The sequence below is a fragment of the Micropterus salmoides genome, unplaced genomic scaffold (assembly GCF_014851395.1).
Source record: "Micropterus salmoides isolate LMB-PRFRI ecotype aquatic unplaced genomic scaffold, ASM1485139v1 Ms_hic_scaffold_9, whole genome shotgun sequence".
Lineage (NCBI taxonomy): Eukaryota > Metazoa > Chordata > Actinopteri > Centrarchiformes > Centrarchidae > Micropterus > Micropterus salmoides.
The window spans coordinates 18,226,966-18,244,341 of NW_024044681.1; the positions used below are offsets into that span (position 1 = coordinate 18,226,966).

At 43.6% G+C, this 17,376-nt stretch overlaps 1 protein-coding gene across 2 annotated transcripts in view; it reads right to left on the bottom strand.

Annotated features, from left to right (window-relative positions):
* The window catches only part of LOC119895281 (glucocorticoid receptor-like), an 81,869-nt gene that overhangs the window by 26,453 nt on the left and 38,040 nt on the right, over positions 1 to 17,376 (bottom strand). For both annotated transcript variants that reach the window (XM_038708268.1, XM_038708266.1), the window contains exon 3: positions 5,180 to 5,337. In XM_038708268.1, coding sequence (XP_038564196.1) covers positions 5,180 to 5,337 — 158 coding nt within the window. The remainder of the gene's footprint in view (positions 1 to 5,179; positions 5,338 to 17,376) is intronic.

Consider the following 17,376-nt stretch of genomic DNA (forward strand, 5'->3'; position numbering starts at 1 on the left):
TAGAATGGAGAGGGGGGGGAGAAAAACAAAAATAACAGATGTAACTTTCTCAGTGCTACTGTAGGCAGCTCTTTTCAAAATAAAACGTGCACTTCAGTTTTTAGTGCTTGGCATTTACACCAGCACGTAATAAAAAGCTGATAAGCTAGATAACAGAAGTCAGGAATCATACAACTCAACAAATGAACTGATATAGACTGTCCAGCTCAAATCAAGTGTTCATATTTATAACTTTACAATTCTATCTCTATTACTATTTTTATACATACTTTCTAAATTAATATAAGCCTCAAATAAGTACTTGATTGTATGCATGAGACTAATGTCTTCAAAGTTTCAATTATCTACCACCAGCTAAGTTTTAGTCCTGAACTAGTGCAGAAGTCAAACAATCCGTTTTCACTGCATGACTAAACATTCATTAATGATTTCCGTAAAGTTAGTTTAGTCACTAACTGTATTATTTCACTAGCAACGTTAGTTACAGATATAGAGGAAACTGACAAATAGAGATATATAGGATCAGAATGAAATTTATGGACAAGGCTGCCAGACTGCTAACTGGGACCTGAATAGAAGAGAGTATGGGTCATGTCTGTGCATTAATTATTATTTGGGTTAATAATAAATAGAAGGTAGATTATTTATTGAATACCTAGGCATTACCTATCCATTGCTGAATTAATGAAATTAACAGTAACATACTCCCCAGAAAGCCTTTTCAAACTAATTACACATATCCATATACAGCTTTTGACAGACAGGAAATGAAACAGAAGCAGAGAGAAACAGAGGGAGATGGAATTCATGGCATAAATGTCACGATCGTGGTGTGGAGGCAGGTTGGAGAACCCAAACGCAGGACACAGAGCGGAGCAGGTATGGTATAACGAAGGGTTTTAATAAACAAACAAAAGCGAGCACACTTACAGGTGAGTGGCTGAATAACAGAAATCCAAAATCCAAAAGTTCCGGGAGACGAGACAAGACGAGACAAGCAAGGCTGGTTACAGGCAGAGAGTACACACACGACAGACTGGGGGGTAACATGAACAATGACCGGACAAGGACAAGACAGAAACACCAGGTATATATACACAGGGACTAACGAGCAGGGCGGGAGCAACACAGGTGACAGACATGAGACTAACGAGGCAGAGAGAGAGAGAGAGCAGAGGAAAACAGAGAGACTAGACATGACAAGCAGACTATATAACAGATACTGGACACTAGACAGGACAGAACCCAAAACTCAACATACCAAGGCAGATACCAAACTCAAAAGTAAACACAAAGGATGGCCAACCGGCAGAGCGTGACAGTACCCCCCCACCGACGAGCGTCTCCAGACGGTCAACAAAACAGCCCAAAAACAAGGCACAAGCCGGCCCAGGGTGGGCGGAGGGAGGACAGGAGGAGGGCAAGTCGAGCCAGGGTGGGCGGAGGGAGGACAGGAGGAGGGCCAGACCAGGAACTCTCAGGAGGGTGGCCAGAGGGCAAGGCAAGGGGGCGACAGAGTTCGGGAGATCGCACAAGCAGGCCAAGGGGACAAAACAGTCCGGGGGAACCACCCAACAGGCAGATCATGCCCAGGAAACAGGGCAGGTAAGGCGCTTGGCCTAACATGCAGGGCAAGGCAGAGGGGCAGAACAGTTCAGGAGGTCGTCCCGGAGGGCGTCCCAGGAGGCCGTGCAGACCAAAGGGATCACGGAGTTCAGGAGGTCGTCCCGGAGGACGACCCGACAGGCCGAGCAAATCAGGGGGAAAACACAGTTCGGGAGGCCGTCCCGGAGGACGACCCAACAGGACGAGCAAATCAGGGGGAAAACACAGTTCAGGAGGCCGTCCTGGAGGGCGACCCAGGAGGCCGTGCAGACCAAAGAGATCACGGAGTTCAGGAGGTCGTCCCGGGGGATGACCCGACAGGCCGGGCAAATCAGGGGGTAAACACAGTTCAGGAGGCCGTGCCGGAGGTCGACTCAACAGGCCGGGCAGAACAGGGGGGCCACAGAGTTCAAGGGGTTGGCAGGACGGCCAACAGTGAGGCAGCAACCCCACTGGGGGCCGAGCAGGAGGCTGACGGCAAGACCTCTCCGGAGGTCGGCACCCAAAGCTTGGGTGCTCTGGAGGCACAGCTGGGCTGAGGACCACCGGCGAGACAGCTGGGCTGAGGACCATGGACCGGACACGAGGAGCTGGAGTCGGTCTGAACACCGACTGAGCAGCTGGGCTGGGGACCATGGACCGGACACGAGGAGCTGGAGTCGGTCTGAACACCGACTGAGCAGCTGGGCTGGGGACCATGGACCGGACACGAGGAGCTGGAGTCGGTCTGAACACCGACTGAGCAGCTGGGCTGAGGACCATGGACCGGACACGAGGAGCTGGAGTCGGCCTGACCACCGACTGGACAGCTGGGCTGGGGACCATGGACCGGACACGAGGAGCTGGAGTCGGCCTGACCACCGACTGGACAGCTGGGCTGGGGACCATGGACCGGACACGAGGAGCTGGAGTCGGCCTGACCACCGACTGGACAGCTGGGCTGGGGACCATGGACCGGACACGAGGAGCTGGAGTCGGCCTGACCACCGACTGGACAGCTGGGCTGGGAACCATGGACCGGACACGAGGAGCAGGGGTCGGCCGGACCACCGGCGGGGCTGAAGCCGGTCCATCCGCCAACAGGACACGAGGAACAGGCTGGGCCACCAACGGAGCTGGTGTTGGTCGGACCACCGACGGGAGAACAGGAGTCGGCTGGGCCATTGGCGAAGCAGGTGCCGGTCGGACCACCGACGGGGCACGGGGAGCGGGAACCGGTCTGGCCACCGACGGAGACCTTGGAACTGGTGTCAGTCGGACCTTCGATGAGGGACCAGTAACAGGTGTCGGTAGGACGACCGAGTGAGACCTGGGAGCAGGAGTAGGCCAGGGATCAGGCAGGTCTGATGTGGAGCTAGCAGCGCTAGCGGGCCGGGAATCAGGCAGGCGGCTAGCCGTTTTAGCAAGCCAGGGTACAGGTTTGTTGCCGACGGGTCGCTGATGGTGACCTCGTCGCCTCCGATGACCACCACGGGAACCCGAAAAGATGGCTAGGCGACTCCCTTCAAAAGACGACTCCAGGGAAAGCCTAGCCTCCAGGCTATCAGGCCATAGCCTAGCTGCCCGTGCTGCCTCTGACTCCCTGGCCTTCATGGTCAGGTAGGCCAGGAGAGTCATAGTCCCTGAGTCCTTGGTAGGTAGGGCAGGCAGGCGGACGGACAGGCTAGGCGGAGGACTAGCGGCGCTAGCCGAGCAGGATACAGGCAGGACAGGCAGAGGGCTAGCGGCGCCAGCCGAACAGATAACAGGCAGGACAGGCGGAGGACTAGCGGCGCCAGCCGAACAGGTAACAGGCAGGACAGGCGGAGGGCTAGCGGCGCCAGCCGAACAGATAACAGGCAGGACAGGCGGAGGGCTAGCGGCGCTAGCCGAGCAGGATACAGGCAGGACAGGCGGAGGGCTAGCAGCGCCAGCCGAACAGGTAACAGGCAGGACAGGCAGAGGGCTAGCAGGCCGGGGAGATGACGGCCAGAGGCTAGCGGTCCGGGTGTTAGCCATTTCCAGGCTAACAGACTGAGGAACTGATGAGGACTTGGCTGGGGGATTGGCTGAGGTGTGGAGGAAGTCACAAACCCACCCAGGGAGAGAGTCTGCTGCTCCTGGCTGAGCAGCCAGGCTCTTCCAGGCAAGGGACACGATAGCTGCCTTATGGCTAACATGACTAGCCCCATACCACATATTCCTCAGCACCATAAGCTCCCGGCACAGATCAAGCAGTTCATCGGACATGGTGTCCGCTGGGTCCCTTTGTGGTCCGGTCATTCTGTCACGATCGTGGTGTGGAGGCAGGTTGGAGAACCCAAACGCAGGACACAGAGCGGAGCAGGTATGGTATAACGAAGGGTTTTAATAAACAAACAAAAGCGAGCACACTTACAGGTGAGTGGCTGAATAACAGAAATCCAAAATCCAAAAGTTCCGGGAGACGAGACAAGACGAGACAAGCAAGGCTGGTTACAGGCAGAGAGTACACACACGACAGACTGGGGGGTAACATGAACAATGACCGGACAAGGACAAGACAGAAACACCAGGTATATATACACACAGGGACTAACGAGCAGGGCGGGAGCAACACAGGTGACAGACATGAGACTAACGAGGCAGAGAGAGAGAGAGAGAGCAGAGGAAAACAGAGAGACTAGACATGACAAGCAGACTATATAACAGATACTGGACACTAGACAGGACAGAACCCAAAACTCAACATACCAAGGCAGATACCAAACTCAAAAGTAAACACAAAGGATGGCCAACCGGCAGAGCGTGACAATAAAGCCTTTAACACAAAATTACTTTCAGGTGCATTCCTGCTCCTCCCATCTCAAGATTCTGTCATGGTAATTGGTGCACAAATGTCTTGTGTGAGACAAGAACTGAATACTGTATTAGAAGATATCAAATGCTTGTTATAATACTAGTCCTCTAAAAGGCAATACTATGTTAATCAGAAGGGTATCATGGCGGTAATAGTTTTTGGGCTTTTTCCTTTGCATTTTGGTAAACAGGAAAGGCAAGAGAGGAAGAGGCGGTGACATGCAAGGTCAGGTCAAGACAAACCCACAAAAATGTAAGTACAGTACATGTGTCTACTAAAGATCAACAAGAAAACTACTATTCCACTATGAACTTGAATTGAGAAATAAGTTAATCTTCTGCTGCCTAAGACAAGAGAAACAGCAGAGATGTTTTACTGTTGTACATAAGCTTCAAGAGCTGATCTTATGTAAATCAAATAAATTAGATGATCTTTGGGACAAAATGTACAAAGTTAAAGGATGCTAACCATTGCCATTCGGTAATGTACTGTACAAGGCTGTGGTGGCATAATACCGAATATACGTACATGAATATGCAAATCTGATTTTACCCTGGTGTAAATGTGGCCGCTATTCATTGGTTAAAAATTAAAAATGTTTATTATGAAAACACTCTCAAATGTTTTACCCACAAAGATTTGTGGAAATCCCATTATTCAAATTTAAAACAAGTTTTCAGTGTTTACAAGAAGTGTGTCATGGTTGAGTGAATGGCTGAATGAGGGGATGAAGGCAGATGGGCATGTGGGACCAACCTTCGACAGCCCTCTTGAAGAAAACTTTGCAGCTACCGCAGGTTACAACCCCGTAGTGGCATCCCGAGGCCTCGTCTGAACACACCAAACAGATCTTATGGGTCTGCCCACTGGGTTTGGTTTGGCCTGGCACCACAGAACTGCTGGCCTCTCCTGTTCTGGATGACAGAGAGAGAGAGAGAGAGAGAGAGAGAGAGAGATGTAAAGACGAGTGAGCTGCATGTAAATATAAAGATGCCTGTGATCAATTCAAGGCAGGCTGCGGAGGGCTGTTTGCGGGTATAGACATCCTCAATGGTAGGTTGTACTGTTGCTAGGAGACATGAAAACCCTTTGGACAAATCCGGTCGGTTAAGGGAAATACCTGAACTGAAAACAAATAAACATTTCGACTGTGCTGCTGTTTCTATGATTGATGGAGTTTTTTCCTATGGTAATAGCTAAAAAGTGATGTGGACAAAGCGCTTGACATTTCATAACAATTGTGGTATTACTTAAAAGAATGAAACTATATAATACAATAGCCTAGGTTCCAAAAACTTAAAAATAGCTTGCAGGGAACAGAAGCACATAACTGGAACAAAACAGCAGAAATTTTAAACAGTATTTTCTGTAATACAGCACAATGATGCAAAGCATTTAATTCAGTATAACTGACTTAAATGTGATACAGTTGCTGGTTTGTTCATGGTCTGATAATTTCTTCATTCATGCATAATGTGTGAGCAATTCTGTTACAATGCGCATTAAAGCCTCGTTTAAACCGCTTGAGAAACTTGCACACACACAGAGTTATTATCCTCGACTGTCTATAATTAGACTTAAAGTAACTGAGACACCTGAACTGCAGCGTGAAGCTCAACTACGCACCAACACCAATTTGTCAGATGTATTGCAGGCAAAGTGCCAGCATGTGCACAGAGAGTATGTCAGGTTTAAGGGGGCATGTTGTGTCCAAACAGACTCCAGGCTACTGTTAGCCTGACACTGCTGTGTAATTCCTGACAAGAATTTGACAGCATTAGCATGGCTAAGATATTTTCTCCCTTGTTTGTTTTGGCAGCACATTAGTTGGGATTTGTAGGGCATTATGTAACAGAGTTGACTTGCTGAGCTTGATAATGACTTTACATTAAGGCCTATAGATAACTTAGCTCACGCTGTGTCACAACTAATGCTCCAAGTGTTGTTTCTACCCATTTTCTCATCTCTTCATGTCTTTTAAGCTATAAAGCCATGTTTGCAAAACAGGTATAGAGACAGTATATAAAAGAAACTTGTTGGTGTCCGTCCCACAGACAAGGAGCTGCCCCTACCCGTCTCATCAAACAAGCGCGAGCTAAATTCACAACGGCCGGTGCCTCATGGTCATTGGAAAGACGACACTTGCTTATGCAGATTGGGACTGTGATCAAGTAGGTGTAGAAGTGGTGGATCTTGGAAGATCTCCAACTAAGACACTTAGCTATAGCTTGACATTATACTAGCCAAGATCATTCCGTACTCACGCAGACAGTTTCAAATAATGGCATGATTCAGAAAGCGATGCCAGCTTAACGTTTGGCAGTCATCTGAAAACTATACAATCATGCTGCTTTGCAGATGGCATAAACAGACGTGGGGAGGGAGAGTGGGGGGAGCTTGTTCCCAGAGTCTGGAAGAGGGAGCTTGACCCCACACAGCGATGCCCCTATCTGTACAAAATGTGCTTTTTTTCCCCCCAGCAGATGTTACAACACATAGTCATACTAAAAATATCTTCATAAATCAAATCATATGTTTTATGATTTATTGTTCATAATTTTTTAGAAAACAAATTGCTATAATGACAATTCAACGGAGGCTTAGCTTTGTGAACTCAAATAGAAAAGTGGTGAAAAACAGACCAGGACAAAAAGGTTTATTTAAACATACAATTCCCATTCCAAGGAAATCGCTCCCATGGAGGGCAAAAAGACGTTATTTTCCGCTGCCTGCCAACCAATAAGGAAGTGATACACTGTTACTTTGAGTTGCTGGACATGCTGGGTGGTTGTTGTGCTTTCTGATGCACTAATCGAGGAGGAGAGAAGCCTGGGATCACTTGCAGTTTGTGTTCATATCTTTCTTTTTCTTAAGTTGAAAGGTGATCCAAATAAAATCTGATTGCTTTTGCGGCGTCTTTACGGGTGAGTTACGGTGTGAGCCGCTATGTTGGTCTGTTGTTTTGCCCTCCAGGTCACCGCACATGTCACCTGACTGAAAACTATGAATACATAACTCAATCACAGACCGGTAAGGATGCATGACTATCACTTAAATGACTATGTATGATTCATTCTGAAACTTATCAAACCCACAACTTGTAACCGTTTTTAACTTCTGTTAGAGGTACCATAATCACCCTAACCAACACTCTGACCTACATTTGACACTAACATATAACAGACATTTCCACCTTGTGTTGCAATTGATCCTGTACATACTGTAAACTGTATGATACATCAAAGACTATGTCATGCGAGATAGATTGTGGTATTAACAAGGTTTCCCGTAATATATTTACAGGATTTCCCATACTAATTATATTTAGTGCATCCATATCTTGATCTGCACAAACTATCGTTAGACTTTATTTGCAACACTGTCACTCTGAACATTTTGGCAGACGCTTTCTAATATGTACCGGTCTTAACTTTGGATCATCAGTCTAGCAGTAGTAGGGTATTTATAGAAACAGTCCTCTTTGAACCTCCTTTATGAGGAGTAGGGTGTCCTTCTATGTGCTCATCTTTCTGGCTCTCTCATTACTTGACAACTTGACAAGCAGCTATGGCTAGATTCAAGTGAAGATGTTGTGAACGCTTTTTATCGGGCAGTGCTTGACCTGTGATAGCTCTCTCGGGATTGCTCATCCACCAGAAAAAAAGACAGACTGCCAGTGAAGCGGGAGATCGCATGATACCAACCAACCGAGTGAAGCAAGTGTTGGCATTTACACCGGATGTGCTTTAGCAATTTGAGATGTTTCAGATCATCAGTTTTTATTAGTTACAATGGCACTGCAAGACTTAGTCTACAGAACTTTATGTTGTCTTAATTATATTTTATTCTTTGACATTTTTAATATTTTGTATTAGAGAGCTCAAAAATAATTACATGTTACCAATTAAATTCTATTCTATTCGAACATGACTTAAATTGCTGGTAATGGAAAATGACCACAGGGTGGTGTTTGGATTAAACATTTATATCCCCCCTACTCCTGCTCCAACTCAAATGCTCCTCCCATCGCTGAGCCAACAAGCGTGGCTCTGAGCCATGCAGGGCACATTCAAGCCTCATTAGGAACGCCTCCATACAGGACCAGAGCGCAATAAACAAGTGCACTTACTCAGTCCCTCAATCACACAAACAGCAAAAACGACTTGTGTGTGCTGATAAACAAGAGCACGTCACAAGCAGACGCACACTGCACACAGTGATTACCACACAAACAAACAAAGTCTAGTACACATGCAGGAAGAGTAATAATCCAACAAGCACACCTCCACACACAGTCACTAATACTTTCAGGAGGGACTTAAGCAGAAGACATCCATAAACACATGAAAGCAGGATGCAGTTGGCTGCCCTTTGCTGCTCTTTCTTCGCCCCCACTGCTCTAAGCGCCTGTACACACAAGTATGTGTGTGTATGTGTTGCACTGAAATGGTTGTATCACTAAAGTAGCAGTAAAAAGGCAAATGTAACAAAAAACTGAGCCGGCTGGAAAGTACTGCCTATCACTTCCCTCATTATTTTACTTCTACCTACAAACATCTCTTTCTGTGCGCACACATGCTCTCAATATGCGTCAATACTGAGAGGTTGTGTAAAAATATTTGAGCGCCTTGGCAGCAATTCTCAAGAACAAAAACAATAAATTAAATCAAAGCCTGCTGCAACTGACGGTATGTGTCTGCAGGGTTTTGTTAAAAATGAACAACCCTCTAACCTGGCATTGTCAGGCTATTTCGCAAATGCATATTAGTCTGGAACCTCGATGTCCAAGAGGCGTTTTCAACAGGTGCAGACCAAAATCGACGCAATTAGATAGACCTACAACAAATCAGAGCAACAAAAACATGTGACGTAGTGCTGAGTGAGCTGAGCAAGGTGCTTAATCTGTTTTCAACCAGAAAAAAAATGGCGGCCTGTTCACAAACCTTCTCAAATTGTAGCAAAAAAGTACATCAAAATGTGTTTCTGAAAGCATTTCAGGCAAGAAATAAGCAATGCTGAGCGAGACATAACATCATCTTGATTCATATTTGATCAGCATGGTCTAGTTTGTAAGCTAAGACTGGACACAGGTCCAGACCTACAACCAATCAGAGTCACAATTGGCCTGACCAAATCCAGGACAGGTGGAAATCTGTCTGAATTGAGGGGGGGCGGTGGGACAGACGTATCTGCCAGAGCAAATGAAACATGAGCTTGGCAGATCTGTCTAGTTCACAAGATAACAATCCTGTCTATCTCTACACAAACAGCACATTTATAGATTGTAAAATATACCACTGGAAATAAATTTTGGCTTATCTCCCCAATGACTCAGTTTGGAATTAATCAGTGCGTCAATGGTACATTTCAAGTATAATCCAATAACCAGAATGTTGATTTTTAATTAATCACATGGACATGCCAACTGTTAATTTAATTTACATCAGAATATAATCAAACCACATCATAAATGTGTTATGCATTTTCTTAATGATGCATCATTGTATGTGGTGGAAAAGAAAGCTCAGCATTAATGACAGTCCACAACAAAGAAAGTCCCTGCAGCAGCTATGGAGGGAGAACTGAACTGGGCTGACCTGCAGTGTCACTGGGGAATCGTATACCAGTGACTACAGTGGGAAACGATGAGGGGACCGTTTTTTCCATTAAGATCAAAGCTTTTTTAGGCTAATGTGTGGGAGCAGAAAGTATGAGATGGGTGGTGCAAGTGGTTTCTGTAAGCAGTGAGATGTAGAACATGAGAACAGCCCACAGGGCTCACAGACGCATGACACAAACATGGAAACTGGTTGACTTGGCCAAACACATTTGGGAAAACTCATGTATACATTAGTGTGGTTTCTAACTTGATTTTATTAATATATTAAATTTTATTTTTGAGTAAAATGTCTTGTAGCTGTTCTTTTAAAGAAAATACAAACCTTCTATGCCTTTCTTAATTTTGTTTCGCAACACTTTTGATGGCAAACACAGCTGTTGTTTGGATGGCAATCTCTTGTTTCTGGTTATAATGTGCAGTTCATTTAAATTTAAATTCCAGAAAGCACTGAGAAAGCCTGAGTGGGTAGAAATAACAAACTTTTATTGTATATTCCAAGCACATTCATCTTGTATTTATGCATTCCTGTTAGTTTCTGAGAAATATTCATTTCCATCTTTTTTATGGCAACCATGGCACACAATGAACATCCAGATGCTCTGCCTTTTCTCTGATGGTGACTGGGTTCTCTGAAAGGCCAACCATAATTGGAGACCCATAGAGGACGGGGTGTAATCTACATTCAAAATTAAAACATGATATTACTTGTGTTCACCTGGTCTGCCAGCCCATCATAGCGGAACACACACTCAATTAGTAGACTCGGAGGATATTTATTGGACTGTGTGCTTGATTTAGTCAGGAAACACACACCATATCTTGATTTGTCTGACCAACAGCCCAAGACCCAGAGATATTTAGTTTACAATGATATAAAACAAAAAAAAGCAGCAAAACCTCACTATGGAGCAGCTGGAACAAGGAAAGTATTTGGCATTTTGGCTCATAAATGATTTATCAATTAAAATAATAGTTGCAGATTAATTTTCTGGCGATCGGGTTAACCGATAAATTGACTAATCATTATGGCAGTTATGATACAGGTTCAGGTGTAAGTAAACAAATCCTTTATGACACATTTAATATCTTTATCTCTACAAATGAGCTTGTGGTGGCCAAGGCACTAATCAGACATTAGTGGCATTTGCAACAGTACATCTCTTAAATTTAAGGCCTTCCATCCCCCTCCCTCTTTCTCTCTTTTCCTCTCTCTCTCTCACCCCCTGTATTCAAATATTACAAAAACGTCCGCAACATCTTTTCTTTTTTTATATAAAAATGTGACAAAATAAATGCAATGTAATTATTTGGTAACACTTTGCAGCCCTATTTCATGCATCATCAAGACATAATGTAAAAAAAACAATCAAAAAAACAATCTGTTCTCTGACTTTTTAATCCCTATTGAGTAATGTTACTGTTCTACTGTACTTTTTCCTTCCTGCCTTTCCCTACTCTCACTTCTCTCTCTCTCTCTCTCTCTCTCTCCATCACATCCTCTCTCATTGCTCATTCTCCCTCTTCCTCCTTCCTCTTCCCCTTCACACCGCCTCATCTGCCAAGGTTATATAATATTCGTATTATTGCTGCTGGGGCAGACGCCCCTCCCCCTGCGCGCTCAGCCTCTCAGCCAATTGAGTGTCACTACTGGCAGAAGTATGGAGGAGGTCAGGCGAGTCATGGGATTATCCAACTCACCTACCAGGAGACAAGAGTACACAGCGTATGTGTGCATGTGTGTGCATGTCTGTGTGTGTGTGTGTGTGTGTGTTGATCTGGTCTTTGGAATACTGAGTGGAGCCTTTGGTTGCTAGAGAGGAGCACAGTTATAAAGCTACCCTTGTTTCAGAAATCATCATGTGATTGTTTGATGGCTCCCTCTTTTCTTCTCTCTTTTTCTCCTGCTAAACTCCATTCACCCGCCCACCCTATCTCCTACACAGTGCTGTCACTTCAATCATCATTTCATAGCATCAGCCCCCCCCCCCCCGCCCGCCCCGGTTAACTGGAGCAATTTCAGTTGTTTGCAACTATACACACATTCTCCTGTGAAGTAGATGTTGAGGAGAAACTTATTAGGAAAATTTACCTGACAAGGACAAGGATGATATGGAGTTGCAAAACCTGTTAATGAGGAGATTGGGGTGGATGGGTGAGTCAACAAATTACAGAGACCGCTGATCACTTCCATCTCCTATAAGAGAGTCAACTTTGGTTTCCTTTAACCATAACCATGAGCTCTCTTTAACCTAAGACATGAAAAACAACCGTTTCATCCTGAGCAGCGAATTGTCCGCCGGGCCGAGCCACTGTGTTATAAGTGAAGGCCAGAGTGAGTGAGGTGAGTCAGAGCGCAGGAGAAGTTCAAGCTCAAATAAGGGGGGGAAAAAACATTCATAATTCAGCCAAGCAGTTTGACTTCCCTTTGACATTCCTTTTTTTTTCATTTACTACTGCATCTCTCTCGCTCTCTGTCTTATTTGTGTTCTAAAGTACTCCGGAGATGCTCAAAGAATCATCAGCAAAACAGCCGCGGTGATGTCTCATTAACAATAATTACCCCTGTGACTGGCGCTGAACTAGAGAACTCTTAATTTAGATTCTGAAATAAATCAGTCACCGCCGACAGATCATCTTTTCATCAGGCCTGAACACAATTTTCCTCTTTTGAATAATGTGTGAATGCACTGTGTGTTCAATACAGTGAAAAACATATAAATAAAGTAGGAAAATGCACGGCTGACTAGTATTGCTTTTCAGTGCGATCGTCTACTAAATTTGCATCTACATTTGCCGTGACGCCGAGTAGAATGGCGACTCAACATATAATTAAACAATAGAGATATACAAACTGCTGCAGGGATCCAATCTGTGTGCCTTTCTGGAAGCAGACCAGAGCGAGAGAAAATGAAGCTTCAAACCTGTGAGTGACCTGGCCTCAGGGTCCGTGCAATAATTCATTATCTATTTTATTTTATTTTAAAGGAATCACATTGTGTTGATCAGGGGATATTGTGGATATTAAGGACATTGTAATGCACAAGTATGTTGTCAAAACAGATGATAACAAATGTATTAAAAAACTGATAACACAAGGTTATGAAACATGATATGGAATATTTGAACATTGTTCGACATCACATCTAATGTTATCTTGCTGTTTAGAATGATGGACATCAATATGATTATTTAACAAGTGAGTTTGCCTATGTTTATGAGATAAAAAGCCATTATTGATTTCAGACATACAGCATCACCTGGCCCAGTCCAGCAGAAGGCTCATCTCTACACACGGCTTCAGTTATATTTAGAGAGCCAAAGACAAGAGTGTGTGTAGGCAGAGCAGAAAGAGAAAGGAACAGATCACAGTAAAGAGATAGTAGCATGTGTTAACAGACAGTAAGGCCTTTTTCTATAACTTTGATGTACAAGGTAACGTCCAGAACAGAAGAGAGCAGTTCAAAGCAGCTAAACAGGAGACACAACTTCTACTGTTCCTCTCTGAGACGGGTACGGTTTAGGCTTGATGAGGTCACATGTTAAATCCCTGGAGCGTAGCTATGCTGTATTGGAATGTGGAGCTTTACAGGAAATTGGGCCACATGGTGTAGACTAATGACGAGTAATGGCACAATCTTTCAAGTTCTGTTCTACGGCACCACAAGAGCGTGTTTATCAGAAAGTTTAGCAAAACATAGATGATCCTCTCTGTCAAACTGATACAATTTTAGAAACAAGGACGTTTTCTGTGCTTTCTGATTCTTAAATGTAAACAGGTCCTGTAGCTATCTCAAGCTGCTGTGTGTCTGATTTATGTTCTTCACCAAAATACCATTGAATTGTCGTTGTGGATATTGCAAGGTGCTTTTTTAAAAGAAATTAAAGCTACACTGAAAGAGGATTGTCGTGTGCAGGATGATTTTCACACTGAACAGAATTTAAAGAAAAGAAATGACTGATTTTCTCCTAAACACAGTCTGCAACTACAACTGAAAAAATTAGCCATTAATGGAAATGGCTGATCAGCAAAATAAATACTGGCAACTATTTTGATAACTTTTGATAAATCGTAGTCATTTTCTACGTAAACATGACAAAAATTCTAGCTTCTCAAATGTGAGTATTTGTTTTTCTTTTAAGATATTAAACTGAATCTTTGGATTTTATATTATTATAGATTATTAGGGAGTATAGGACAGAACTACAGTGGGCTAGTCAACCAATCATTTCAGCATTACAATTTGTACTTTCCATTCATCAAAGCATAACATTTTCTGCTTCCTACCAATGGTATAAACTCCACCTCTCTGGAGGAACATTGAGGTCAAATCAAATGCTCAGCATTATTTGCTGCCCATCTTCGAACAATGTATGATAATATGATGAGAAGGCGCTCTACTGACCCAGCCAGACACAAAGCCTAAGCAGGTGGGGACCCTTATCCACCTCCTGAGAGGATGACACTGTTGTAATAAAGCCTGTGTGTGTGTGTGTGTGTGTGTGTGTGTGTGTGTGTGTGTGTGTGTAGGGAACCTTCAATTGCTCCCTGCAGATTCGATTTGCTGCTGACACATTGTGTATCTTAAATCAGATAGATGGCCAAGGCCTGAGGTTACCCATTTCCCCTGGTGCCCTTATGTAATTAGCTTTCATTTAGCACCTTAATTCTTTGCCACCCTCCTCTCTCTCCCCCTTTCACCCACTCTTCCTCTTTTTTCTCGCTCACAACAGCAAGTTGACAGAAAAGACCACTTTTGTCTCTCACCAAATCATAATTTATTCCCATAATTCACTAATGTCACTTTAATAATAATAATGGTATTCAAAAGGGCTGTGCCAATATAACTGCTGGCTTGTACTATCACTTTATTTTTTGTTGCTGTGAACAAGCAGCAGCAACATGCAACATGTAAGCCGACAGCGCTTACATAACAGAAAACTTACCACAGCTATATAAATATTTATCAATGCCATAAACCTCTAAATCCTGTTGATATCAACATCCTACTGTTAGAGGGAAAAGATTTCTACCTGTTAAAATTCAAGTCTTATACTCAAAGTCTTTCCAAAAAGAGATATAACGAAAATGTTGATCCAAAAAGCCCAAACACATTCTTGTTAAGAATATATATTGTGGTAAAGTGAAAGGAAGTGATGCACATCATTTTTTTAATTAACAAAAATAATCACTAGAGATTTCAAAGGCATACCCTCACATGAAAAAAAGGAATACAGCTGTGAAAACTATTTTAATTTAAAAGTACGTAAGGAAAAAGGGAGTGGAAAGGAGTGCTGTACTATGCAGAAAAAAAATCCACAACCCATTCCAGTGTTTGATCTGCATTTCCTGCACTAAAACACATAACAAGTGTAAACATACAAACATAACAGAGAACGAGAGCTGGGCCTGACCAAGTGTTGAATGTCAGCCCGCTAACACATAATACAGTAGAAGCTGAAACCTAATATGTGGGCTGACACAGCTTATGAGTGCGGTTGAGGAAATGGAGAAAGAGACGACAACCAGCTAACATTACTGGCTGCTAGTGAATGGACGCCATTGAATCCCATCATTGAATTGGCATTATATTGCTGCCCGCTAGCAACCAGACAGATTTTGGCACTGAGCTCAACCAAAATGTGGTAGCTTTAAAATTGATCTTTTCCGACTGTGCTGTTTCTCTGCTGAGATTATGAACGTTAATGCTGTTACATTCCTGAGATTTCCATTGGGGTCAGTCTGTGGACACGCCCCACAGCCTACAGCCTTTTGGTGATTATATCCACAATAACCATCACTGACCGAGCAACTTTACAGTGAGGCAACCTGCAGACCCGAAAATGTGCCGTTAGAGATGAGTCAACTGAGCCTAACCCTACTGTAGTCAGTGCTGTGATCTGTGGTCCCTGCTGCCAACAGGCTGAGTGATGGTGGAAAACAGGTCACGCATACAGGCAGACAGGAAAGCAGGAAGGCAGAGCTAGTAGGCAAGAATGCAGCGCAAATGTCCACAGCAACAGCAGCAGCAGCTGTAACATTAGGAGAGGAGAGCAGCGACGGCTTAAAGGTTAATGGAGGGTTAAATTTACATACGCCCACCATCTCTGTCTGCAAAAAGATTAACGGGTGAAGTTGAAGATGCAAACAAAGCAGCAATGGTGTGGTTGCACAGTGTGCTATACCGGGTTGGGAAGTAAAAGAACCAGATCTGAATTGGGACAGGTTACAGATTTACAAGACATTTGCTAAAGAATATCATGCTTTTCAATTTTATTTGTTCAATCAAGGTGATGCATGCATCAGTGAATGTGTAACACAGCAGACCAGCAGCAATGTTTGCAAGAGTTTCTAAGCTTTAAATAGTGCTACTGTGAAATGTAATCAGTTTGCCAAACTAGTTTCTGGTCACGGAGAAGAATGTCTTAGATGACAAAGTATTTTACTGCAGCATAAATTCAGAATGCAGCATCATACGCAGTCAAATAGACCAGAGGCGATTAATGCTAACACATCCATGCACAACTGCCAGAGAGGCTGCGCGAGAATAGTGACATTTTTCATTATTTTACCTTTTTATCACAAAATACCTACCTATGACAACAGACATGTTTATGGCAGCCTAACTCTGCCAAAAATGAGGTGTTTTCGCAATTTTTTGTAATCAAATAATATGGAATCAGAACCAGGATTCAACTACAAGAACAGAATTTAAATCAAAATCCTAAATATAAAACAAATCTAATCCTTGTACAGTTGTGATACACATACACTTTCAACATTGTGATTTATCCCTTATCAATGGTCGAACAGAGTTAGTAATCATCAAATAAGATTGATGTGGTACCGTTGAATCATCATAGAACAGCACAACACAAGGCCAGGAGTTTCAGGTACAGTATGCTTCCTGCTTTCTGTCTGCAGGGAATGTAGTTGAAAGTGCAGACTGATTGATGTGCAACTGTAGATTAGAAAATGATTTCCTTCCAACTATACATTCTTCTTAATTGGTTAGCAGAGGTGAGCGTGGAAATGCAAATGTTTTTACAGCCAACTCTGAAGCGCTGATTTACTATATTTATAAACAGTATTCACATACAGTATACAGTACATAGTTGGCTTGTTAGCTCATGTGAGCAGCTGCACTGTTACCAAGTATAGCTCATACCAGATTACAAACTGTACATGGAAGCACTGCTTTTTCAACATTTTGCTTCATGACAAAAGTGTGTGTTTCCTTAGGAGCATTAAACATAAAAGTGTGTAGGAAAGTTTTGTGCTTCCAAGTGCACAATAATAATATAAACAATTACTTAAGGCTTTCTTTATACTATA